At 40.8% G+C, this 27103-nt stretch overlaps 3 protein-coding genes across 4 annotated transcripts; all 3 read left to right on the plus strand.

Annotated features, from left to right (window-relative positions):
• Window positions 1–523: 523 nt before the first annotated feature.
• LOC135610089 (monoterpene synthase 7, chloroplastic-like) lies at window positions 524–9361 on the plus strand. The gene is made up of 3 exons (XM_065104104.1): window positions 524–770; window positions 1015–1223; window positions 9083–9361. Exons 1-3 carry the CDS (start codon window positions 524–526, stop codon window positions 9359–9361), a joined length of 735 nt encoding a protein of 244 aa, XP_064960176.1.
• LOC135608942 (monoterpene synthase 8, chloroplastic-like) lies at window positions 8577–11327 on the plus strand. Of its 2 annotated transcripts, none has more exons than XM_065102018.1 (5): window positions 8577–9975; window positions 10072–10290; window positions 10380–10518; window positions 10604–10849; window positions 10947–11327. In XM_065102018.1, exons 1-3 carry the CDS (start codon window positions 9554–9556, stop codon window positions 10411–10413), a joined length of 675 nt encoding a protein of 224 aa, XP_064958090.1. In that variant the 5' UTR covers window positions 8577–9553; the 3' UTR covers window positions 10414–10518; window positions 10604–10849; window positions 10947–11327. The 2 variants fall into 2 exon arrangements, with proteins under 2 accessions (XP_064958090.1, XP_064958089.1); XM_065102017.1 differs by having other exon boundaries at window positions 8577–9028; window positions 9083–9975; window positions 10380–10849; window positions 10947–11326.
• Window positions 11328–17177: 5850 nt separating this feature from the next.
• LOC135608943 (monoterpene synthase 7, chloroplastic-like) lies at window positions 17178–18912 on the plus strand. The gene is made up of 3 exons (XM_065102020.1): window positions 17178–17451; window positions 17525–17795; window positions 18037–18912. Exons 1-3 carry the CDS (start codon window positions 17251–17253, stop codon window positions 18579–18581), a joined length of 1017 nt encoding a protein of 338 aa, XP_064958092.1. The 5' UTR covers window positions 17178–17250; the 3' UTR covers window positions 18582–18912.
• Window positions 18913–27103: the final 8191 nt, after the last annotated feature.

Raw genomic sequence — 27103 nt, forward strand, 5'->3', positions numbered from 1 at the left:
ACCTCTCCGAGGGATTTCAGTTTCTCCCTAAAAAAACCCCTTTCTCCCAAAATCTCGTCGGTGCCTGCATCGGTGGCTGGCTGCCTGCAACAATCTTGGATTAAAGACGGTGCTTAGTAGATCAAACCAAATCTCTGAAGAGATGACATCAAAAGGTACACATCGTAATGTTTAGATCTATACATTTTGATTTCAATCCTGGTATATAAGTTACTTTCGCATTTCAGATATAGTATAATTATAGACTTTATGCTTATAGCTTGATCTGTGCCTATCCGCGGACTGCCCCCTCGAAGTCTTCACCCCGTCGATGCCTCCTACTGCCATTCCGGTGTTCTGCACAGACTCCTCCTCCTCAGCGATCAGCTGATTACCAGCCGAGCTCGTGGAGTGACGAATACATACAATCGCTCACAACTGACACCAAGGTCGGCGTGCATGCAATATGTAAGGTTGTTTTATCTATAGTTCGCATTGTTTGCTGACTAGCTTTCATCAGGTGGAGGAGGATAACGCAAGAAGGATGGACAAACTGACAGAGGACGTGAAACAGCTGATCTACATGAACAAGGGAGTTGAGGACCAACTTCAACTGATCGATCACCTGCGGCAGCTTGGGGTGGCGTATCACTTTAAGGAGGATATTAAGGATGCTTTATGGACTATATACGGTTCCATGGAAGACGTGAACATGTTGCTGAAGGATAATCTTCAAGCCACGGCTCTTATGTTCAGGCTTCTCAGAGAACATGGGTTTGCTGTTTCTGAAGGTGATTAAGCTACATATCCATCCTGCTTTACTCCTTTCTTGCGACTGATACAACATTGTCGCTGATGTACCTCATATATTGCTAGAACAATTACTCTCATAAAACTGAGACAACTAGAAATATATCCAATTAGTCATAAATTATGCCACGTTAATAGCCTAACATACTAATGGAATTTTGTGTTTATTCTTTTCTATCATGGTGTCACAATCTGACATGCATAAATTATGTGGATGGACTGAAGGTGTATTCTACCGATTTATGGATGAGAAGGGAAACTTGAAAGCCATCCTTCGCCACCAGACTGAAGAATTGGTGAGCTTGTACGAGGCTTCCCATCTTGCAAAGGAAGGAGAGCACGTGCTGGAAGAAGCTACGAACTTCACAACTAAACAGCTCAAGAGCCTCATGGATGGATCACTTGAGCCTCATCTCAGGGAGCACGCACATCAGGTCTTTGATAATTGAACCTATATACTTTTGTAACAATTGAATTAAGGATGATAACATGAAGTTATAAGTCTCCTCGTCATTCATCCAAGCCTTTGATTAAGATTCTTTGCGTGTGATCACTCTTTTGATGGTGTAGTTCTAGGTTATTGGTTGTGATAATTGATCTGTATCAGCTCTTTGGAACTAGAAAACTTTCTTCATGAAATATTAAAGACAAAAAAATCTAAAGTATGATTTATTTTATGCTACTATTTGAGATTGGATTTTTAATTTCTTTCGATCATTATTATTGACGGTCATATGAAAAGACCGACTTAATTGGATTTTTATTCTTAATCTAATTAAGAATAACATATTATAGGGTAAATTCTTTGAAAAAGCTTGTAAGTTACAGAATTGTTCATAGAACCGCTCTAATTACCTAAAAAGATGATTTTGCCCTTGATGAAAAATTCCTGCCATAACCTAGTGTTAGTTTGGCAAGTCCCATAGTTCCACATCGGAAAAATCAAACTTGTTGTCTCATATTGGAACTATAAATAAGGGCCTGAGCTTTGAAGTCAGATGCACCACAAGAGGTACCATATGTGGCACCACAAGAAAACCTAAGTATTTACTTTGGTTTAAGTCCATACTCAGTTAAATAGTTTGGACTTATACTTTGGGTTATTCTTGTTTAGTATTTTTGGGTGTTTTATGGTCTAGGAACATCTTTCTAAGGCATTTGTAATTGTCCCTTTTCATAGTAGTGATTTGCTCCTCTTTCGTCCGTGGATGTAAGTCAAAGTTAATTGACTGAACCACGTAAATCTGGTGTTCTTGTCGCTTTTATCTTTTCACTTTATTAACTTTGTTGTGTTGCCAAAATTACCTTGTGGTAAATTTCCTAGGGCTAGCTTTAACAAATTGGTATCAGAGCTTGGTTTCGGGATCTTTTGGCAACGATGACAATAACAAAGATCATTGTCGAGAAATTCGATAGAAATGTCAACTTCGGCTTATGACAACTCAAGATGGAAGCCATTTTGGTTCAAGATGGAGTTGATTTGGTACTATAGGGAGCCGAGAATATTCCAGATGATATGTCAAAAGAAGAGCTTGCGGGTATGGATAAGAAGGCCCGATCAAGCATCATTCTAAATCTCTTTGATGAGGTTTTACGGGAGGTAGCTACGGAGATTACGACTAAGAGCATGTGGGACAAGCTTAAAGCCTTGTACATGAAGAGGACAGTGGAGAATCGTCTCTACCTGAAGTAGAGACTGTATATGCTTCGGATGATTGAAGGTATATCTATACTCTCGCATCTTGATAAATTTGATTCTTTGGTTATGGATTTGGAGAATATAGATGCAAAAATTGATGGTGAGGATAAGACCCTATTACTCTTGTGTTCTCTTCCCCAATCTTTTAAGTATTTCCATGATACTTTGATTTATGGAAAAGAAACAGTTTCGTATCAAGAAATTAAATTTGCATTGAAATCTAAGGAACAGATAGACAATGATATCATTGGAAAAATTAAAGAGAATCAGGATGAGGGTCTGGTCGTTAGGGGAGAATGGATAAAAGAGAATTTGACAGTAGTAGATCTAAATCTAGATCTAAATCAAGACATAGAAATTTGGAATGTAGATATTGTCATAAAATGGGGCACATTAAATCTGATTGCTTTAAATTGAAAAATAAATTAAAGCAAAAGGAAAAATTTGTTGAGAAAACTATTGAATCCGCTGAAGTTAGTGTAGCAACTGATGAGAATGTTGGAAATATTTTCTCTGCTATTGATGACAGGACGATGTCTAAAAATGAATGGATTTTAGATTCGAGTTGTTCTTATGACATGTGTCCCAATAGGGATTTGTTTTCCACATATGAATCTTGTAATTGTGGAATTGTTTTGATGGGCAATAATGCCGCATGTAATGTTGTTGGTAGAGGCACAATCCGAATTAAAATGCATGATGGTATTGTGAGGACGCTCACTAATGTTAGACATGTTCCTGATTTAAAAAAGAATCTCATCTCTTTAGGCACCCTAGAGGCCCTTGGGTGTAAATACACAGCTGAAGGTGGAGTTATGAAAGTTTCTATAAGTGCTCTTGTTGTTATGAAAGCTTGTAGGTCTGGTAGCTTGTATATTCTACAGGGAACTACTGTCACAGGTTCGGTTGCAGTTTCATCATCATCATTGTCTGATTCTAACATCACCAAATTATAGCATATGCGTTTGGGTCATATGAGCGAAAAATGTTTGAGCATATTGAGCAAAAGGGGTCTACTTTGCGGACAGAGTACTGGGCCATTTGATTTTTGTGAACACTGCATTTTTGGAAAGCAGAAAAGAGTCAGCTTCATTTCTCCGGCAGTTCACAAAACGAAAGGTACTCTTAACTATATTCATTCAGACCTTTGGGGTCCAGCTCATGTTCAGTCTAAGGGTGGTGCTAGGTATATGTTGACTTTCATTGACGATTATTCTAGGAAAGTTTGGGCTTATTTTTTGAAATATAAAAATGATGTCTTTCTAACCTTTAAACAATGGAAGGCTTTGATTGAGAAGCAAACAGGTAAACCGATTAAGCGGCTTCGAACAGATAATGGTATGGAATTTTATGAAAGTATCTTTGATGAATTTTATAAAAATAAAGGAATTGTTCGGCATCGCACTGTTAGGATGACGCCTCAGCAAAATGGTGTGGCCGAACGTATAAACATAACACTCTTGGGGAGAGCAAGGTGTATGATCTCAAATGCAGGGTTGACAAAGGACTTTTGGGCAGAAGCGATTAATATGGCCTGTTACGTTGTCAACTGCGCTCCTTCTGCAGTACTTAACTTTAAAACTCCGGAGGAAGTTTGGTCAGGTACTCTTACTGATTACTCTGATTTTAAAATTTTTAGGTGTCCAGCATACATGCATGTAAATGAAGGAAAATTAGAGCCTCGGACTAAAAAGTGCATTTTCCTTGGGTATGCTTCTGGGGTGAAAGGATACAGATTATGATATTCTGATCCCAAATCCCCAAAATTTGTAATCAGTAGAGATATTACTTTTGATTAATCGTCTATGTTATCTTCCAAAGAGAAATCTACTAGTTATACAAATGATAGTGCACAGAAGCAGGTGGAGCTTGAGATTGGAAGTTCAGATTCTTTTAAGTCGAATTCTTCTACTCAAAGAATGCCAATAGGTGGTCCCGAGTCTACTAACGCAGATGATCCAGAGGAAGAGCAATATTCCTTAGCCAAGGATAGACAACGGAGAGATATTCGACCACCACAAAGATATGCAAATTTGGTTGCATATATGCTTTGTCTGTTGCAGAAGAGACAAGTGAAGTTGGTGAGCCTACTTCCTACTCAGATGCAGTTTCTTGTGATAATTCCGCTAAGTGGTTGATTGCGATGAATGAAGAAATTGAATCTCTCTATCGAAATAGAACTTGGGATCTTGTGAAGCCAGGGGTTGAAGATGCAAGGTACAAAGCAAGATTAGTTGCAAAGGGCTATATCAGGTATATGGTGTTGATTTTAATGACGTATTTTCACCTGTTGTTAAACATAGCTCTATTCGTGTTTTGCTTGCTTTAGTTGCCATGTATGATTTGGAATTGGAGCAACTTGATGTCAAGACAACTTTCTTACATGGTGAACTTGAAGAACAAATTTATATGGAGCAACCTCATGGATTTGAAGTTGATGGTAAGGAAGACCATGTTTGCTTGTTAAAAAAATCCTTGTATGGATTGAAGAAGTCTCCAAGACAGCGGTATAAGAGGTTTGATTCTTTTATGTTGGGTCATGGTTACACGAGGAGCATGTATGATAGTTGTGTTTACTTCCGGAAGTTAACTGATGGCTCTTTTGTATATTTGTTGCTTTATGTTAATGACATGCTTATTGCAGCTAAGAATTTATCAGAAATTCATACTTTGAAAATGCAACTGAGTAGTGAATTTGAAATGAAAGATTTGGGAGCAGCTAAGAAAATTCTTGGCATGGAGATCAAAAGAGATCGAGGAGTTGAAAAATTATTTCTGACTTAGAAAAATTACCTCAAGAAAGTCTTGGAGAGGTTTGACATGAAAAATGCTAAGCCAGTGAGTACTCCTCTTGCTAGCCATTTTCGGCTATGTGCTGCTCAGTCACCATAGTCAGTTGAAGAGGAAGAATATATAGTGAAAATTCTATATTCTAGTGCTATCGACAGTATTATGTATGCAATGGTTTGTACTCGTCTAGATATTTCACAAGTAGTCAGTGTGGTTAGTAGATATATGTCTCGCCCGGGTAAAACACATTGGCAGGCTATGAAGTGGATTCTCAGATACTTGCAAGGGACTTCATATGCTTGTTTGGAATTTGGAAAAAATCATGACACTTTGGTTGGTTACGTTGACTTTGATTATGCTGCGGATCTTGATAAACGAAGATCTTTGATAGGCTATGTATTTTGCGTTAGCGGTTGTGCAGTTAGTTGGAAAGCTTCCTTATAATTTGTCGTAGCTTTATCTACTACAGAGGCAGAATATATAGCAGTGACAGAGGCAATCAAAGAAGTTTTATGGTTAAGAGGATTGTTCAGCGAATTATATCTGCATCAAAGTGTTACTACAATTTACTGTGATAGTCAAAGTGCTATTCATTTGACTAAAGACTAGATGTATCATGAGAGGACAAAACACATCGATGTGAAGTTTCATTTTATTCATGATATCATTGCTGAGGGAAAAGTCCTTGTTCAGAAAATTCATACGAAGGACAATCCAGCTGATATGTTTACGAAGCCTTTTCCGGTTTACAAGTTCAAGTAGTGCTTGGACTTGGTTGGTGTTCATTGTTGGTGATTGCCCGTTGGGGCTTTTATGAAAAAGGTGAAGCAAGTTTTGTTGGGACATGCCAAGGTGGAGATTTGTTAGTTTGGTAAGTCCCATAGTCCCACATCGAGAAAATCAGACTTGTTGTCTCATCTTGGAACTATAAATAAGGACCTGAGCTTTGAAGTCAGATGCACCACAAGAGGTACCATAAGTGGCACCACAAGAAAACCTAAGTATTTACTTTGGTTTAAGTCCATACTCAGTTAAATAGTTTGGACTTATACTTTAGGTTATTCTTGTTTAGTATTTTCGAGTGTTTTATGACCTAGGAATATCTTCCTAAGGCATTTGTAATTGTCCCTTTTCATAGTAGTGATTTGCTCCTCTTTCGTTCGTGGATGTAGGTCAAAGTTAATTGATTGAACCATGTAAATCTGGTGTTCTTGTCGCTTTTATCTTTTCACTTTATTATCTTTATTATGTTGTCAAAATTATCTTGTGACAAGGAAGAGGCACGAGGAAGGGGTGTGAGACCACATCGGCGAGGAGACTACATGGCCCCTGTCGGACCCCCCCACCCTCACTGTTGTCGTTGGCCATAGAGGTGCCGCACAGTGCCGCCTACTCCCATGCTCGCGCGAAGGCGGCCGGGACCACTTTTTAGCTGGTCCTTCGGGGTGCGACGGGGGCCCTCCTTTGGACTCCTCCGTCAGTGCATTAGAAGCCTCAGGAGTCCTTCAGTAAACGTGTTCCACGTTTGGACTCTGCCGTCAGTGCGTCATCATGCTACTTCGTTCAATAAACGTGTAGTTAGTCACTCCATCACGTTATTTCGTCTAAGCTCGGTGCCAAATGACCGCTGCAGACTGTCCAAAATGCCAAAGTCTGCAAAGACGCTGCCAAAGGCGCTATAGCAATAAGAAACTTTATTAAAGAAATAAAGAATATTAAATACATTAACATGTCCCTATTTATACCGATTAAGAGAGAATTTTTTTCAATAGAATAGAAAAGGATTTCTAAACTATAGCAATATTGCAGCCAAGTTGATAGAAGATAAGATTTCCCCAACTATATGAGGAAATATTATCTATTCTGTTGAGTAAAATCCTCTATTCTGTTAGGAAAATCCTCCCTCCTATCTGTATAAATAGGAGAGGGATATGTTAATGCATTCAAGCTACTTCATCTCTTCAATAAAGCTTCTTCAATAATTGTTCTTATCTTCTATTCTTATTTCCATCACAAGTCACACTTAAGAAAAAAACTACAATAAAAGAGGAAGCTACAATAAAGGAGGAAATTGCAAGTTAGAGTGATGCTATAGAAATATTAAGGAGGTGAGAGTTGGAGCGATCCATGCGGTGTTATGCGTGGCATGGTTGTATGTATACATGAAGGAGAGTGCATCGAACCGCTAAGTCCCAACGTGCAGACTATTGAGGTCACAAGCTTTTTCTTCATTATCCTTTAAGTCCGTCGATTGTTGGCAGATTAACGAAGACTATCGCGGTGAGAAAGATAAGGATTAGCTACGGAGCTTCTTAGGAATATGGCTATAGCAGCGTTGGTCACTGGTCGAAGACAGGAACGAAGCTTCATTTTTCTCAGTGCTCTAATACCAGAAAGATAAGAACGAGGGTAAGGTGTCGCCCAGACGCATCACAAGCCTTAAAGGCTGCTATCAACGCATGACCTCCCTACACAATTATTTAGCGAACCAGATGACGCTGACGGTACTGTTAGCCAGGAAACCCCATCCTTATCACGGGATGAGGTTTAATGTCACCCGGCATCAAGATATTTATATTTAGACTGCCACATTCGATGTCCACGTTGTGTTAGGAAACAAAAGCTTTCAAGATGCAAATTATAACTGTGAAATGGTACGCTATTAGCGTGGCATAAATGTTCCCCTATGCACTAATAAAATGGGTCGTTTTTGTATTTATTTGTCTTCTTTTCTTTTTTCGACCCAACGGATTCGGTCAAATTGGGCCCCAAACAATATAAATTAATTTTAGTCGTAACATAGAAATTCAATTGTATCTAACTGAACCAAATTGCTGTCACTTATTAATCCGAAGGTGGGAGTTGCAGCTGAATTATGATAACTTCCGAACGCACTAATAAAGAATACAAATCCCTTTTTATCCAACTTCAGTTCATGTCTTCGAAGATTATTTGGCCTCTGAGTCTGACTCAGAGCGAAACTATACGATTGAACTAAGCGTCGAGGCTATGGGCTTGTCCCAATGGTGTCGAATTTAATCAAATCAACTCCTTGAATTAACTATTTTTTAAAGTGGCTTCTTCCACTATGACGCCAGAGATATTTTTGGACACTTGGAATTACATTTGGTTGGAACACGATGATGTGGAGCTTTTGTGGATATACATGAGGCTGGCTGTACCTACGTGGCCGATTACCATTCTGCTTGTGAATCTCGTTTTAGGGAGGTCGAGAGGCACGAGAGCCTCGTTACCTAAGTGGCTTCTTCCACTACGATGCTAGAGATATTTTTGGACACTTGGAATTACATTTGTGGATATACATGAGGCTGGCTGTCCGTACGTGGCCGATTAGCATTCTGCTTGTGAATCTCGTTTTAGGGAGGTCGGACGTAGGTCAAGAGGCACGAGAACCTCGTTACTGAATCTTGTTTTCACTGCCTCTGGCACTATCAATCCAACGCCAACACCGCCATTACAAAGCCCAACAGATTCTCCCATCTTCTACCGAGTGTTGTCCACCGAGCCAAATGTCTTTCTGCTCTTCTGCTCCGTCCTGCTGCAGCTTGATCCGTGCCTATCCGCGGACTGCCCACTCCAAGTCCTCACCGCGTCGATGCCTCCTACTGCCAATCCGGTGTACTGCGCGGACTCCTCCTCGGCGATCGGCTGATTACCAACCGAGCTCGTGGAGCGACGAATACATACAATCGCTCACAACTGGCACCAAGCTCAGCGTTTATGCAATATGTAAGGTTGAGTTTTATCTATAGTTCAAATTGGTTACTGACTAGCTTTCACCAGGTGGAGGAGGATAACGCAAGAAGGATGGACAAACTGACAGAGGACGTGAAACAGCTGATCTACATGAAGAAGGGAATTGAGGACCAACTTCAACTGATCGATTACCTGCGGCAGCTTGGGGTGGCGTATCACTTTAAGGAGGATATTAAGGATGCTTTATGGACTATATACGGTTCCATGGAAGAGGTGAGCATGTTGCTGAAGGATAATCTTCATGCCACGGCTCTTATGTTCAGGCTTCTCAGAGAACATGGGTTTGCTGTTTCTGAAGGTGATTAAGCTATATATCCATCCTGCTTTACTCCTTTCTTGGCGACTGATACAAAATTGTCGCTGATGCACCTCATATATTGCTAGAACAATTACTTTCATAAAACTAAGACAAGTAGAAATATGTCCAATTAGTCATAAAACTATCCCACGTTACTAGCCTAACAAACTATTGGTATTTTGTGTTTGTTCTGTTCTATCATGGTGTCACAATCTAACATGCACAAATTATGTGGATGGACTGAAGGTGTATTCAACCGATTTATAGATGAGAAGGGCAACTTGAAAGCCAGCCTTCGCCACCAGACTGAAGGATTGGTGAGCTTGTACGAGGCTTCCCATCTTGCAAAGGAAGGAGAGCACGTGCTGGAAGAAGCTACGAACTTCACAACTAAACAGCTCAAGAGCCTCATGGAGGGATCGCTTGAGCCTCATCTCAGGGAGCACGTAGCCCATGCCTTGGAGCTTCCATTGGACTGGAGGATGCCGAGGTTACAGACCAGGTGGTTTATAGAAGCATGCCAAAGGGAAGCGAACATAAACCCTGTCCTACTTGAATTGGCTAAGTTGGACTTCAACAGAGTTCAGAGCATACATCAGAGGGAACTCAGGGAAGTGTCGAGGTATTTTGAGCTTGTTTTACTTGAATCATGTCCTGTACATTCTGCCGTCGTTTATGAACCAGCAAACTTCAGCACAAACTTCTGACTATCGATCAGATGGTGGAGCAATCTTGGCCTGGCGCAAAGGCTTCCATTTTCCAGGGACAGGTTGATGGAGAGCTATATCTGGACGGTTGGCTGGGCTTTTGAGCCACAGTTTGCAAGATTCAGGGAGGCGCAGACAAAAGCGAACTGCCTGATAACAACAATAGATGATGTGTATGATGTTTACGGCACCATCGATGAGCTCGAGCTGTTCACGGATGCCGTCGATAGGTAAACAACTCCTCCACGTCATGCATGTAGGAGGTGTTATTTCAACAATCTTTGATTCCTGATAACATCTACTCTGATGGATGTTGCAGATGGGATGTTAATACAATGGACAAATTGCCATAGTACATGAAAATATGTTTTCTAGCCCTCTTCAACACTATAAATGACACCGCCTACAATGTTATGAAAGAGAAGTGTCTGGATATAATTCCACACCTAAAAAAAGCAGTAACTTATTGATCCCATCGTCCCTCTTTTGTGTATCGTCAATCATGCAGTTCCACTTTATAAACAGTGCTACCGTTGGATTCAGTGGGCAGATCTATGCAAGACATACTTGGTGGAAGCAAGGTGGTACCACCAAGGCTACACACCCAATCTTGAAGAGTACTTGGAGAACGCACTAGTATCGATATCGGGTCTCCTAATATTGACTATTGCTTATTGCACCAGTAACGATGTAACTCGAGAGGCCTTAGACGGTTTCCAAAGCCGTCTTAAGATTGCAAGATGGTCATCCATGATCCTTCGACTTTGTGATGACTTGGGTACTTCCAAGGTATTTGAACTGCACCATACTTATCATTCCTTCATCGAATCAACGCAATAAAGAGTTCACACAGTTTCTCCACTCTGCATCGGTTGTTTTTGTGCAGGACGAGCTTGAAAGAGGCGATGTGCCCAAATCTATCCAGTGCTACATGCATGAGAGCGGTTTATCGGAGTATGCGGCTCGTGAGCATATCAGGCGATTGATTAGGGGGAATTGGAGAGCAATAAACGGAGATCGAAGTTTCACTTCACGTTTTGAGGAAAACCTAAAAATGATGGCCATCAATATCCCTCGAATGGCCCAATGCATGTACCAATACGGAGATGGACATGGGAAACCCGATCAAGTGATTGAGGATCGCATCAGGTCTTTGATAATTGAACCTATACTTTTGTAACAATGGAATGAAGGATAATATCGTGAAGCTATAAGTCTCCTCGTGATTTGTCCAAGCCTTTGATTAAGATTCTTTAGGTGTGATCGCTCTTTTTATTCGGTAAAAGGTATTGATGATTTAATTCTAGTTTGTTGGCTGTGAAAATTGATCTATATCATCGCTTAAAAAATAGAAAATCTTTCTTTATGAAACATTAAAGGAAAAAAGCCTATAGTATATTTTATTTTATGCTACTCATTTAGATTGGATTTTTTAATTTTTCTCAATTTTATTGTTGACGGGCACATTAAAAAGGCTGATTTAATGGATCAATTGTCTACAATCACGTGACATAGCCTAATTAAGAATAAAACTATATATTATTTAGTGAATTCTTAGAAAAAGTATATAAGTTTTATAATTTCTCGTAGAGTACCTCTAAGTACATGAAAAGATTATTTTACTCTCACCATTTAAAAAATTTTTATTATAGCCCTAGCCATCGACTCTCATCGTCATTAGCAAGGGTGGCAAGAGTCATTCTATCATTGGTCCAAGGGGGTATGGTGGTGGCCACTACACCTCCATTATTAGATGGGTCAAATAGATGAGGACGACAATATAGCTAGGGGCTCGGCAAAAGACAATGATCGACTTATATAACATAGTCAATATATTAAAAAAAGGGTATTCTAGGGGAAAATTTCTTGGGGTGTTATTTTAAAAATTTTGAAACTTGTGGGCTTCTTTACAAAAATTCACCCTATATTATTTTAAGAACCATGACTACTAACATATGCAAATTTAGAAACAATAAATAAACACATGAACGCTTATTGTTTTATTGAGCATAAACTATTGCATTTTAATGACATATTTAACATGTGATGGTTCCATATTCGCATATAACAATAATCATGACATATATTACATTCTTAAATAATTACAAAGTCATGCCTCTTGCGGCTGATCTACCTCCAGAAAATAATTCTCTAGATCACTTCCCTCATGATCCACTCGATATCTCCTTCAAGAAGTAGAGAGACCGAGAGAATCAATCGCTCAATCAGCTAAACTCTATAATAATATGCAAGTCTAGCTCTTTGAGATGGACTAGAGGCTAGAGGATATTAAACATGAGATAAGGCAAGGAAAGCATCCTGAATTTGATTCTTACTTCAGGTCTCCCTTCATTAGCATTATAAAGGAACCAATCCCAATAGGTTTTAGAATGCCAACCCTTGAACTTTATAAGGGAAGCTCTCATCCTACGGAACCTATAGCTGCCTTTACCTCGAACACTAAGTTGTGCCTCCAACACATCAGCCTGATTCCAATTGTGGGTCAGAGCCCAGGCCACCTAATGAACCACTGAAGGTGGCTCGTCCCTTCTTCGGCTTCAAATGACTACCTTGGTCCATTGGGTCGATAGGGACCTATTAGTCATCTACTTCTAGCATTTATTGGGAGATCCATTTATGCATAGGAGGAGATATGTTAGTACACACTACACGCTCAACAAGAGAAGCGGGAGGGACAATTTCAGATATTGACCTTGAGGGGAGGGGCTGATTCTAGCCTCTATAAGCTAGGCTTTGCTAAACCCCTTCACTAAAGGAAGAAATTTTGGAAATCGATGCTGAAGGCGACGACAGGATCAAAGAATCATCCAAGCTACAGTCAAATGAAGAGCTAATCCATATGAGGAAGACATTCAGAGTTGTTTTAGACTTGAAAGTCTGAATGATTTAAGTAATTTAAAATACTAAAGGTTTGAGTGCCCGAAGACATGAAGGTTCTGAGAACGACAGAAGGCGTGAAGAGGCGAATGAGTTTGTGGGTTATTTATAGTGCTCGGGTGACCTTTTGCCTAATTGCCTTGTTGCCATATGTTTAGATTGACCTGCTATGTGGCAACACACCATTGGCCAAGGCCAACATCCTCAATCATTACGATCTTTGAAATCTTCCATAGCACACGTAACCCACATGTGAATGCCTTTGCGAGCACCATATTGTCACCCCTATGTTAGATGAATCAGTAAGGATTAGATTCAGCCAGATTCGTCAAACAACTACAACTGAATCAATGCGCCCATCAAGGATCAAGGTGAATATGGCACACGTAGGTCCACGTGGCCAAGTCCCATAGGAGGGGCAATGCCCGTTAAAGCCTAGATTCGATATGTGGAGATCGGCAGGGGCAAATGACGAAAGATAACAAACTCGACCAGGAGTCAAGTTCTTTGCACTGTAGGACTATTTGTTCTTATGATACAAGGGGGATTGAAATTGATGATCAATTCTGGTAAGCAGCTGAATGAGATTGCAGCAACCGGAAATGTGAATATCCACAGAGTCTACATATGAATAAAAAAGTGAATATCCTTCTCCAGAGCTGGCGGTTGAGAAGGAGTCGAGTGTTGACATGTTAGAGATGCCGAATAGAGCTTTGGCAACCCAACAAGAACGGCCAAAAGAGTCATCGTAAGGCTTCAAACAAGAAGTTCATAGATCTCGAAACTAATGTGAAGGATTTGAAGAGGAAAATGGAAAGCTCTCAACTGGGGAAGCTTCCTGCAAGTTTAAGATATAACACAATTTATGCACGGTTAAATGATGCTGAAGGAGCTGCCACTGAGTTAATTCATACAAACAAGAAGTTGAAAAACTCGGATAGTATGGACACAAACTCTGAAGATGGTGGCAGCGGAGAAGACGGCAAATTGCAGAACAAGCAAGAAGGGAATCAGATAAGATAGAAAGGCTAGAGCTGGAACGGCATAAAATCCAGTATGTTTTGCTGAACTTGAAGAACAGCATGCGAGTAAGCACACTAGGGTTGGAGACATAACAAGAATTCTGCTAGAAGAAATTATATATGGGAGGAGAGACAGTGGTAGACAGATGAAGAAGAATCGCTTCCGTGGATGCATGAGGCCGAAAACAAAGGGAGATCACTGATTTTTCTTTTTTCTTTTTTTTGGTTTTGTAATAGGCTAAATTGTCTTGCAGCATCTTCTTCTTTTGGGCAGTCATAAGGTCTCAACAGGGCCCTTAGGGTCGTAGGAGGACTCAAAGTAGTCATTGACAGTGAGCAGAGCTTTCCTTGAGATCGAAGAAACATCGACGTCGTCATTTTGATTATTCCACGAAAACCGAAAGGAGGTAGCAATGATGCTAAGGAGCCTATCACGGGAAGAACTATCGAGAGAGGGATCCTCAACTATCCAGACTCCCTGAAACCAGGAAAAGAAAAGGCGAAAACGGAAGTGTAAGTGTTGCTGTAAGGCTGCCCAGTAGGCCTATGCAAAGCTGCAGTCTAAAAGGATATAAGAAGAGGAGTCCTAATGTAAGTGGCAAACAAAACACGAGCCTTGTTCACAGTGAATAATGTTGAGAGATGTAGTTGAAAGTGGGCAAGTAATTTCAGAAAAAAAGATTTTTATTTTGGAAGCAATTCTTAGATGCGGAATCACCTTCCAGCCTTGTTAAGGCTTCTCGGGAGTGTATTATCTAGAGAGATGCTTATCGGTACTGCTCACTGTTGCACTGCTTAATGGAGTACTGGTCCAAACCTAGGAGTCGTTATCGAGGTGTCAAGAGAGGTGGACTGCTAGGATGTGCTGGACAAGAAAGGGGTGGAAGAAGGACACAAGAGCTCTTAAGTTCTAATGAGAATTTGTTATAAGATCATAAACAACACAAAAATTACTCATTTCATTCACCCCCACAAAAGTGGGTTATTGGTTAAGAGTATTATCAAAAGCCAAGGTCATTCTAGATTTGGGTGTTGTTGCCATTGCTAATGAGTTTTTGGAAACCATAATTGATATTGACGGTGAGCTCAAGAATAGAATTATAGGCTATAGAGGTTCGTTTAAGTTTTGGAAAGGTCCAAGGGTGGAGATTGTCATTTTGGCCAGAAAAACTTTAACCCACTGGGTGTGTGAAAATTAAGGATTGATGTGATTTGCTTAGAACAAATAAATTTTTTGACAGTAATAAGATCCAAAAATTTAAGACCGTCTTGATCTTTATGTAAAATTATGATATCCCATGCTGTCAATTTGACATGAGATTAAATCAAGTTATCATGAAAGCAAAATAATAGCAACCCGATGAAGTTTCGTTCACATCCAAACTTACCTTCCCATAAGCTACAGCTTCAGAGTGCACAAGCACACACTGTTATCATAATTATTAATTTGAATAAAATAAAGTACAATAGCACGGGCCTCACATATTGGTGATCATACAAGTGGACTTTTTTTTATCATTTTATGAATGCGAGATTAATAATAGATTATAGTACAATAGCGTAAGCTTCACATGTTGGTGATCGTACAGGTGGACTCTCTTTATCTTTTATCCTTCAATATTGTCAGATTTGATCCTTAAACTAATAATTTTGTAACATTTTCTGATGTCATGTATAGTGTGATGTTGGTTGGTCTTTACTTTCTAAAGGTCAATTGGTTATAGGATGGAGAGATTCACTTGATTATATCAATTTTTTTCGTGAGATTTTATCACAAAACTGACTATAAATTTAAAATCTTTATGTATACCTATAAGTTATTATGGTGAAATATAAAATGACTTGTGGTATCCGTAGATTCGCTAATTTGGCTAATACGAGACTCCAAGACAAATGCCATGTTAATTCGTACGGTCTGACGGATTGCAGTTGGTAGTACATCATGTGGTATCCGATAGACATAGCCACAATTCTCAATTCGGCCAATGTGATACTCGAGAGAAATGCGATGCTAATTGGTATGACCTGATGGATGAGAGTTGGTAGTGCGTCATGTTGTCTGCAATAAATATAGATGTTCATGTTTAGATTGCGACATGCAATGTCCACTTTGTGGTGGGAAACAAAAGCTTTCGACATGTACGATATAACTGTGTGAAGTGGGACACTACTAACGTGGCATAAACGTGCCCCAACGGATTCCGTCAAATTGGTCCCCAAACAATATAAATTAAATTTAGTTGTAAAATATAAATTCAGTTGTATCTAACTGAACCAAATTGTTGTCACTTATTAATCCGAACGTGAGAGTTGCGGCTGAATTCTTATCACTTACAATCGCACTAATAAAGATTACAAATATATTTTTTATTCAACTTCGGTTGATTCCTCTGAAGCTTATTTGGACTCGAGCCTGACACAGGCCAAGTTGATCAATTCAACTCCACGACTGAACTACTTTGAGTGACATCACTAGCCGCACTCGTAAATGGCCGGTGTTAACGATCAGAGGAAAGGAGCAGATAGAAACAAAATTGAAGAAAACTGGGCATTTATACGACATGCCCACTCATCTAGCATCGTATTGGACATAATTGTTGCTCTAGTTATATATAAAGGCATTCTTCTCTTTTCTTTGATATTTGAGTTGTTTTGTTGCTTCTTTATCCATTTGTGTTTTTTCCTCCATACTAAGTTTATAAAACCATCTTGTACAAGCTTCCACACATCAAGAGTGCCTAGAAGTGCCTTAATTTGTATGCACCATAAATTAAAGTTTTCCTTCATCAATAAGGAAATTTATGTTGAAAATGCACTCTAGGAAGTCATGAGTTAACTTGGCTCTCCGATATCAATTGAAGAAAGAAGTGGAGAGATTAAAACAAGTTAATTTGGATGAGGAAAGAAGGGTTTCTTGATGTATTTACTAAAACTTATACAACTCAATTGTTTTCACAACACGAATACTCGAAGGGATACAAATCATGACTTTATATAACCCAAGAAAAACTCTTTAACACAAATTAATTTCGAAATCCAAATTAAATTCTTTTTATCGTTTTAATACCATTTTCTAATTTAATTTATAAACGTGGTGCGGAAGTGAACAAGTTGAACACGCTGACAGCAGATATACATTTGCATGGAACACGAGGATGTGCAACTTGTGTGGATATAAATGAAGCCGTCCGTAATAAACCCATCGCAACACTGCCATTACAAAGCCCATAAGATTCTCCATCTTCTGCTCAGTGTTGTCCACCGAGCCAAATGGCTTTCTGCGCTTCTGCTCCGTCCTTCTGCAGTCTCATCGGTGCCCATCGGTGGACGTCGCCGTCCAAGGCTTCACCACGTCCATGCTTCCGACCACATATCCGGTGTGCTGCGCAGACTCCTCCTCGGCGATCGGCTAATTACCAGCCAAGCTCGTGGAGTGACGAATACATCCAATCGCTAAGAAATGACACCAAGGTCGGTATGCATGCAATCTGTAAGCTTGAGTTTTATCTATAGTTCGCACTGGTTGCTGACTAGCTTTCATTAGGTGGAGGAGGATAACGCAAGAAGGATGGGAAAACTGACGGAGGAAGTGAAACAACTGATCTACATGAAGAAGGGAATGGAGGAGCAGCTTCAACTGATCGATCACCTGCAGCTGCTTGGGGTGGCGTATCACTTTAAGGAGGATATTAAGGATGCTTTCGGGACTATATACGGTTCCGTGGAAAAGGTGAACATGTTGCTGAAGGATAATCTTCATGCCACGTCTCTTATGTTCAGGCTTCTAAGAGAACATGGGTTTGATGTTTCTGAAGGTGATTAAGCTGTATATCCTGCTTTACTCCTTTCTTGGCGACTGATACAGCATTGTCGCTGATGTACCTCATATATTGCTAGAACAATTACTTCCATAAAACTGAGACAACTAGAAATATGTCCAATTAGTCATAAATTATGCCACGTTAATAGCCTAACATACTATTGGAATTTTGTGTTTATTCTGTTCTATCATGGTGTCACAATCTAACTTGCACAAATTATGTGGATGGACTGAAGGTGTATTCTACCGATTTATGGATGAGAAGGGAAACTTGAAAGCCAGCCTTCGCCACCAGACTGAAGGATTGGTGAGCTTGTACGAGGCTTCCCATCTTGCAAAGGAAGGAGAGCAAGTGCTGGAAGAAGCTAAGAACTTCACAACTAAACAGCTCAAGAGCCTCATGGAGGGATCACTTGAGCCTCATCTCAGGGAGCACGTAGCCCATGCCTTGGAGCTTCCATTGAACTGGAGGATGCCGAGGTTACAGACCAGGTGGTTTATAGAAGCATGCCAAAGGGAAGCTAACATACACCCTGTCCTACTTGAATTGGCTAAGTTGGACTTCAACAGAGTTCAGAGCATACAGCAGAGGGAACTCAGAGAAGTGTCGAGGTATTTTGAGCTTGCTCCTCGTGCAAACTTCAGCACAAACTTCTGGCTGTCGATCAGATGGTGGAGCAATCTTGGCCTGGCGCAGAGGCTTCCATTTGTTGGGCTGATGGCCCATATTCAGCCCATGTGGGCTTTATCAGCCCACAGCCCACACCCTCTCTTAACCTAACCCTAATTAAGATTAGGGGGGTGTGGTGGCTGCGTTTTAGAGGCAGATTAAGGCTATAAAAAGGCAGCAACGAGGCAGATCTTTGAGGCCACGGGATTCCAAAGAGAAGAAGGAGATCAAGGCAGAAAAGGAAGAGAAAGAAAGGGAAGAAAAGGACAACGCAGAGAGACTGTTCACAATCATCTAGCAGTGTTCTCATCTCAGGTTAGATCAAATCTACAGTAGACTCTTGCTGTGATTACTTGGGGAGGTTTTAGATATTGTGGGCAGTGACGTGATCCTTGTATCCCAGTTATTCTCTTGTGGTTGTTGCTAGGGTTTTGGGCAAGAGATTGAGATTTGTATATTCATTATTCTCATAGTGGATTATCTCTAGTTTGCCCTGTGGTTTTTACCCTTCACATTGAAGGGGTTTTCCACGTATATCTTGGTGTTCTGTTTGATTGTGTTTCCATTTTATTCTGCTGCGTATTTTGGTCTTCTAGTATTTGTTCCTATACAAAGGTTATTCCTCTTTTTATCCCCATCAACTGGTATCAGAGCGGGGTTTTGGTGATTTAATTTTTGTATTTGAACATGGAGGCCAGTAATATTTCTCGCATGATTAGTTTAAATGGAAATAATTGGATGATATGGAAACCAAGAATGGAAGATCTCTTGTATTGCAAAGATTTGTATGGACCTTTGCAGGGGGATAGTGCAAAACCTACAACTATGACAGATGATGAGTGGAAGAGGTTAGATCGAAAAACAATTGGGTTTATTAGACAGTGGCTTGATGATAGTGTCTTTCACCATGTTTCTACTGAAATTTCTGCATATTCTCTTTGGAAAAAATTGGAAAGTCTCTATGAGAGAAAAACAGCTGGCAACAAAGCTTTTTTGATCAGAAAACTTGTGAACCTAAAATATAGAGAAGGTGCTTCTATTGTTGAGCATTTGAATGAAATGCAGAGTATTACTAACCAGTTATCCTCTATGAAAATGTCTCTTGATGATGAGTTGCAGGCATTGTTACTTCTCAGTTCATTACCAGAAAGTTGGGAGACACTGGTGGTTTCCCTCAGTAATTCTGCGCCAGATGGTATTGTCACTATGAGTCAAGTAACAAGCAGTTTGTTGAATGAGGAGTTGAGAAGAAAGAGTTCAGCAACATCTCAGAATGATTCACAGTCACTTATCTCAGAGAACAGAGGAAGGTCAAAGTTCAGAAGCAGTTCACGTATGGGTAGGAGCAAGTCAAGATCAAGAAAAGATATTGTTTGCTATAACTGTGGTGAGAAAGGACATTACAAGAACCAATGTAAGCAACCTAAGAAGAACAAGAAAAAGGGAAAAGAAGTGGAGTCTACAGAATCAAAGGATAATACTACAGCTACAGTGCAGGGTGGTGATTATTTGATTTTGTCTCCTTCTGATGATATTTTTTCTTGTGTGTGTCAGGATCTTGAGTGGGTGATTGACACAGGTGCTTCTTATCATGCTACACCTCGGAGGGAGTTTTTTGCTACATACCGGTCTGGAAACTTTGGTGTTGTCAAGATGGGCAACTATGGCACAGCAGACATCATTGGCATGGGTGATATCCATTTAAAGACCAACCTTGGCTGCAAGTTGGTACTTAAGGATGTGAGACATGTGGTTGACTTGAGGCTGAATTTAATTTCAGTTGGAAGACTAGATAATGAAGACTATGAAAGCAGATTTCACAAAGGGCAATGGAAACTCAGTAAGGGTTCTCTTGTTATAGCTAATGGAAAGAAATGTCATACTTTGTACAGGTTGCAGGCTAAAGCTTATGGTGAGCAGTTAAATGCTACAGAGAAAGACTTCAGTATGGAGTTGTGGCATAGGCGATTGGGACACATGAGCGAGAAGGAGTTGCAAGCTCTTTCCAAGAGAGAGGTATTACCAGATCTCAGAGGTATACATCTGAACCCTTGTATTGATTGTTTAGCTGGTAAACAACATAGAGTTTCATTTGCTAATGCTGCTTTGTCTAGAAAAATGCATGCCTTAGACCGTGTTTATACAGATGTATGTGGTCCTTTGAGGACAAAAACTCTTGGTGGATCTGTTGATGTTCTTGGTATAAGTGGTGTACTTTATTTTGTCACTTTTATAGATGATTTTTCTAGGAAAGTTTGGGCCTATGCTTTGAAGACCAAAGATCAGGTTATTAATGTCTTTAAAGAGTTTCATGCCAGGGTTGAAAGGGAGACAAAAAGGAAATTGAAATGCATAAGATCAGATAATGGTGGTGAGTATACAGGATTGTTTAATGACTATTGCAGGTCACATGGAATCCAACATGAGATGACAGTTCCTGGTACACCTCAGCATAATGCAATTGCAGAGAGGATGAACCGCACCATCATGGAAAAGATCAGATGTATGCTTTCATAGGCCAAGCTACCCAAAAGGTTTTGGGATGAGGCTTTGAGGACTGCAGTTGATGTGATCAACTTATCACCATGTACAGCCCTAGATGGTGATGTTGCAGAGCATGTATGGTCAGGGAAAGATGTTTCCTACAGGCATTTGAAAGTGTTTGGTTGTCGTGCATTTGCACATGTTCCAGATAATGAGAGGTCCAAGCTGGATGGTAAGTCTAAAGAATGTATTTTTCTTGGTTACTCACATGATCAGTTTGGTTACAGGCTTTGGGATCCAGAAAAGCAGAAGGTGTTCAGGAGCAGAGATGTGATCTTCTTTGAGGATCAAACCTTTGAGGATTTGAAGAAGAAGGCACCAGCCAAGACTTCTGCAGAAGGATTAGCAGATTGTGACCCAGTTACTCCTCCAGTATATCAGGGTGATGGGGGAGATATGCAGGAAGATGGTGTAGAACCTGATATTGATCTACCTGTAGGACATGTTGAGCAAGAAGAAGTAGGAGAGCAAGTTCCCGTAGAACCTCAGTTGAGAAGATCTTCTAGACAACGTCAACCTTCCAGAAGATACTCTACAGATGAGTATGTGATGCTTACTAATGCAGGTGAACCAGAGAGTTACCAGGAAGCAGTTGAGAGTGAGCAGAAAGAGAAGTGGTTAGTTGCTATGCAGGAAGAGATGGATGCTCTTCAGAAGAACCACACTTATGATTTGGTGCTGCTACCAAATGGAATGAAGGCCTTGAAGAACAAGTGGGTTTTTAGGTTGAAGACTCAAGAATATTGTTCTCAACCAAAGTACAAAGCTAGATTGGTTGTGAAAGGCTTTGGTCAAAAGAAAGGTATTGACTTTGAAGAGATATTTTCTCCTATTGTTAAAATGTCTTCTATTCGTGTTGCTCTTGGTATTGCTGCTAGCCAGGACTTGGAGGTTGAGCAGTTAGATGTGAAGACAGCTTTCCTTCATGGTGATTTGGAGGAGGAAATTTATATGGAGCAACCAGAAGGCTTCAAAGTCAAAGGTAAAGATAATTTTGTCTGCAAGTTGAAGAAGAGCTTGTATGGGCTAAAGCAAGCTCCAAGACAGTGGTACAGAAAGTTTGATTCATTTATGACAGAAAATGGATACAAAAGAACGGCTTCAGATCATTGTGTGTACATCAAATGGTTTGGTGAGGATTTTATTATTCTCTTACTTTATGTTGATGACATGCTTATTCTTGGGAAAGATATGTCTAAAATTGACAGGTTGAAGAAGGAAATGAGTGAGTCTTTTGCAATGAAGGACATGGGGCCAGCAAAGCAAATACTAGGCATGCAGATTTCTCGTGACAGGAAAAACAAGAAGATTTGGTTGTCACAGGAGAAATACATCGAGAAGGTATTGGAAAGATTCAGTATGAGCAATGCTAAGCCAGTTGGTTCTCCTCTTGCAGGTCACTTCAAGTTGTGCTCAGAACAGAGTCCGTCAAGTGATGAGGAGAAGGAGAAAATGCAAAAGGTTCCTTATGCTTCAGCAGTTGGAAGTTTAATGTATGCAATGGTATGTACGAGGCCAGACATCGCATATGTAGTGGGTGTTACTAGCAGATTTCTTGCAAATCCAGGCAAAGAGCACTGGGCAGCAGTGAAGTGGATTTTTAGATATCTCAAAGGGAGCTCTAAGGTTTGTTTAAGCTTTGGAGGTGGACCACCTGTGTTGACAGGTTACACAGATGCAGATATGGCCAGAGATATAGATACGAGGAAGTCTACTTCAGGTTATGTACTTACTTTTGCAGGGGGAGCTGTGTCATGGCAATCCAGGTTACAAAGGTGTATTGCTCTCTCCACCACAGAAGCAGAATATATTGCTGCTACAGAGGTATGCAAAGAAATGTTATGGATGAAAGAATTCTTACAAGAATTGGGGCTGAAATAGGAAAATTATGTGGTGCATTGTGACAGCCAGAGTGCCATCCATTTGTGTAAGAACCCAATGTTTCATTCCAAGTCAAAGCATATAGATGTCAGATACCACTGGATTCGAAATGTATTTGAAGAGAAGCAGTTGCAGCTTCAGAAAATTCATACAGATGACAACGGAGCAGACATGTTGACGAAGACCTTACCAAAAGAAAGACAGGAGATATGCCGACAGTTGGTCGGCATGGCTTCACATTGAGGAGTCATGGGACAGCCTCCCTTATGGGCTGAAGGGGGAGGTTGTTGGGCTGATGGCCCATATTCAGCCCATGTGGGCTTTATCAGCCCACAGCCCACACCGTCTCTTAACCTAACCCTAATTAAGATTAGGGGGGTGTGGTGGCTGCGTTTTAGAGGCAGATTAAGGCTATAAAAAGGCAACAACGAGGCAGATCTTTGAGGCCACGGGATTCCAAAGAGAAGAAGGAGATCAAGGCAGAAAAGGAAGAGAAAGAAAGGGAAGAAGACAAGGACAACGCAGAGAGACTGTTCACAATCATCTAGTAGTGTTCTCATCTCAGGTTAGATCAAATCTACAATAGACTCTTGCTGTGATTACTTGTGGTTGTTGCTAGGGTTTTGGGCAAGAGATTGAGATTTGTATATTCATTATTCTCATAGTGGATTATCTCTAGTTTGCCCCGTGGTTTTTACCCTTCACATTGAAGGGGTTTTCCACGTATATCTTGGTGTTCTGTTTGATTGTGTTTCCATTTTATTCCGCTGCGTATTTTGGTCTTCTAGTATTTGTTCCTATACAAAGGTTATTCCTCTTTTTATCCCCATCACCATTTTCGAGCAATCTTGGCCTGGAGAAGGGTTACATGAGAACCGTTTATCGGGGTTAGATGTCATGGATTAAAATAAACCATATTCAAGGTCTCAATTAATAGCATGAAAGAGGCGATATGCCCAAATCTATCCAGTGTCACATGCATGAGAGCGGTTTATCGGAGTACGCAGCTCGTGACCATATCAGGCAATTGATTAGAGAGAATCGGAGAGCAATAAACGGAGATCGAAGTTTCACTTCTGGTTTCGAGGAAAACCTGAAAATGATGGCCATCAATATCCCTCGAATGGCCCAATGCATGTACCACTACGGAGATGGACATGGGAAATCCGATCAAGTGATTGAGGATCACATCAGGTCTTTAATAATTGAACCTATACTTTTGTAACAATGGAATTAAGGATAATATTGTGAAGCTATAAGTCTCCTCGTGATTTGTCCAAGCCTTTGATTAAAATTCTTTAGGTGTGATCGCTCTTTTTATTCGGTAAAAGGTATTGATGGTTTAATTCTAGTTTGTTTGCTGTGAAAATTGATCTATATCATCGCTTAAAAAGTAGAAAATCTTTCTTTATGAAACATTAAAGGAAAAAAAGCCTATAGTATATTTTATTTTATGCTACTCATTGAGATTGGATTTTTAATTTTTCTCAGATTTTTATTCTTAATCTAATTAAGAATAAAATATTATTGGGTAAATTCTTTGAAAAAGCTTGTAAGTTACAGAATTGCTCATAGAACCGCTCTAACTGCCTAAAAAGATGATTTTGCCCTCGATATGTTGAAAAATTCCTGCCATAACCTAGCCGCCCCTCCGCTTGTGCCAGGCCTGGCCGCACCTCTGCCTCACCGGCGGCCCCACTCCGCCTCGTGCATGGTCGCCCCAATTGCCCTCCGACCCTCAACGTCGTCGTTAGTCACGAGGGCGAGTCGCCCCTACTTCCTTGCCCGTGGCTAACGGCGCCGAGGGGGCACGAGGAGAGCGCGTCGGCAAGGAAGGGGCACGAGGAGGGGTTGTGAGGCCACATCGGCGAGGAGGCTACATGGCCCCTGTCGGACCCCCCACCCTCACTGTTGTCGTTGGCCATGGAGATGCCGCACAGTGCCGCCTACTCCCATGCGGCGAGAGCCGCCGCTCGTCGCGGAGGTGCCGCGCAGCGTCGCCTGCGCCTCTGCTCACGCGAGGGCGGCGAGGACCGCTTTGTAGTTGGTCCTTTGGGGTGCGACGGGGAACCACCTGTGGACTCCTCCGTCGGTGCATCAGAAGACTCAGGACTCGTTCAGTAAACGCATTCCACCTTTGGACTCTGCCGTCGGTGCGTCATCACGCTACTTCGTTCAATAAACGCGTTGGTAGTCACTCCATCACGCTACTTCGTCTAAGCTCGGTGCCAAATGACTGCTGCACGCTGTCCCACACTGGCTCTGCATATTATTGTGGGTGGAAACAAAGTCTGCAAAGACGCTGCCAAACGCGCTCAGAGTGGACGAACTACTGGATCACGTATCATTATGATTCTGTGATGACTGCAAAATCTAGTCATCTATAGCACATGATCATGATGAGGAGGCGTAACTCTCTCTCTCTCTCCCTCCAACTATTTCTTATATCTCCGTGCGTGTCCGCCGGGAAAGAGGCGGGAAGTAGTTGTAGCATCATGACATCTTTTTCGTGGAAAGATAAGAACGAGGGCAAGGTGTCGCCCTGACCCATCACCAACCTGTAAGTGTGCTATCGACGCATGACCTACCTACACATTTATTTAGCGAATCAGATGACTCTGACGGTACTGCTAGCCAGGAAGCCCCCATCAGCTCACTTAATTCATAGTGTTTTTGAGGTAGAAGACAAGTTGGCCAACAGTTGGATCCGAATTGCGTTTGATGCAACAACCATGTTGCAGTGGACCATGATGCTTGATGGTAGAGGTTGGTCTGAACCGGACGTTGTAACCCAGTCTCAGTCTTGGCTGCCAATGGGATATATGTATTATGTTCACATGACATGACACTGATTACATACCTTCGGGTTTAATGCTCCTTATCACGGGAATCGGTTTAATGTCACCTGGCATCACGCACGTAGAGATCAATGGACCATGCCGCTTGATTCTTAGGACAAAGGTCCATCGAGTGAACCTCTTGGTTTAGGCCAGTAAAGAGATCACACAGTTTCTCCTCTCTGCATCGATTGTTTTTGTGCAGGACGAGTTTGAAAGAGGTTATGTGCCCAAATCTATCCAGTGTTGCATGCATGAGAGCAGTTTATCGGAGAACGTGGCTCGTGAGCATATCATGCAATTGATTAGAGGGAATTGGATAAAAATAAACGGAGATCGAAGTTTCACTTCTCGTTTTGAGGAAAACCTAAAAATGATGATAATTAATGTCCCTCGAATGGCCCAATACATGTGCCAATACAAAGATGGACATGGGAAACTCAATCAAGTGATTGAGGAACGCATAAGGTCTTTGATGATTGAACCTAAACTTTTGTAACAATGGAATTAAGGATAATATCGTGAAGCTATAAGTCTTCTCGTGATTTGTCCAAGCCTTTGATTGAGTTTCTTTAGATGTGATCGTTCTTTTTATTCTGTATAAGGTATTGATGGTGTAATTCTAGTTTATCTATGTCATCGCTTTGGAACTTGAAAAACTTTCTTTACGAAACATTAAAGACAAAAAAAGGCTTATTAAAAGTGTGGAACATTATTAGAAACGGAGATTATAATGAAAAGCCTGAATATGGTTTATTTGGGCACATCACCTAAATATGGATTAAAATAAACCATATTCTATGCTACTATAAATCCGAATATGATTTGGGCACATCGCCTAAATATGCTTTTCATTCTATGCTACTATAAATCCGAATCGCCTAAATACAGTTTATTTTATGCTACTAATTGAGATTAGATTTTTAATTTCTTTCAAACTTTATTATTGACGGTCATATGAAAAGGCTGACTTAATGGATCAGCTGACTATAATCACGTGGCATGATCTAATTAAGAATAAAATAATATATTATTGGGTGAATTCTTCAAAAAAGCTTGTAAGTTACAGAATTGCTCATAGAACTGCTCTAACTGCCTAAAAAGATGATTTTGCCCTCGATATTTTGAAAAAATTCCTGCCATAACTTAGCCGCCCCTCCGCCTGTGCCAGGCCTAGCCGCACCTCTACGTCACCGGCGGCCCCCCTCCGCCTCGTGCATGGTCGCCCTAATTGCTCCCCGACCCTCACCGTCGTCATTAGTCAGGAGGGCGAGTCGCCCCTGCTTCCTTGCCCGTGGCTAACGACGACGAGGGGGCACGAGGAGGGGGTGTGAGACCACATCGGCGAGGAGGCTACATGGCCCCTGTCGG

The sequence above is a fragment of the Musa acuminata genome, chromosome BXJ2-4, assembly GCF_036884655.1.
Source record: "Musa acuminata AAA Group cultivar baxijiao chromosome BXJ2-4, Cavendish_Baxijiao_AAA, whole genome shotgun sequence".
Classification (NCBI taxonomy): domain Eukaryota; kingdom Viridiplantae; phylum Streptophyta; class Magnoliopsida; order Zingiberales; family Musaceae; genus Musa; species Musa acuminata.

Coding starts and splice junctions, on each gene's coding strand:
- LOC135608942 (XM_065102018.1), top strand. CDS start 9,554: ATGGTGTCACAATCTAACATGCACAAATTATGTGGATGGACTGAAGGT. Junction 9,976..10,071: donor GAACTCAGGGAAGTGTCGAG/GTATTTTGAGCT, acceptor ACTATCGATCAG/ATGGTGGAGCAATCTTGGCC. Junction 10,291..10,379: donor TTCACGGATGCCGTCGATAG/GTAAACAACTCC, acceptor TGGATGTTGCAG/ATGGGATGTTAATACAATGG.
- LOC135610089 (XM_065104104.1), top strand. CDS start 524: ATGGACAAACTGACAGAGGACGTGAAACAGCTGATCTACATGAACAAG. Junction 771..1,014: donor TGGGTTTGCTGTTTCTGAAG/GTGATTAAGCTA, acceptor GATGGACTGAAG/GTGTATTCTACCGATTTATG. Junction 1,224..9,082: donor TCAGGGAGCACGCACATCAG/GTCTTTGATAAT, acceptor AGCTTTCACCAG/GTGGAGGAGGATAACGCAAG.
- LOC135608943 (XM_065102020.1), top strand. CDS start 17,251: ATGGCTTTCTGCGCTTCTGCTCCGTCCTTCTGCAGTCTCATCGGTGCC. Junction 17,452..17,524: donor CGCTAAGAAATGACACCAAG/GTCGGTATGCAT, acceptor AGCTTTCATTAG/GTGGAGGAGGATAACGCAAG. Junction 17,796..18,036: donor TGGGTTTGATGTTTCTGAAG/GTGATTAAGCTG, acceptor GATGGACTGAAG/GTGTATTCTACCGATTTATG.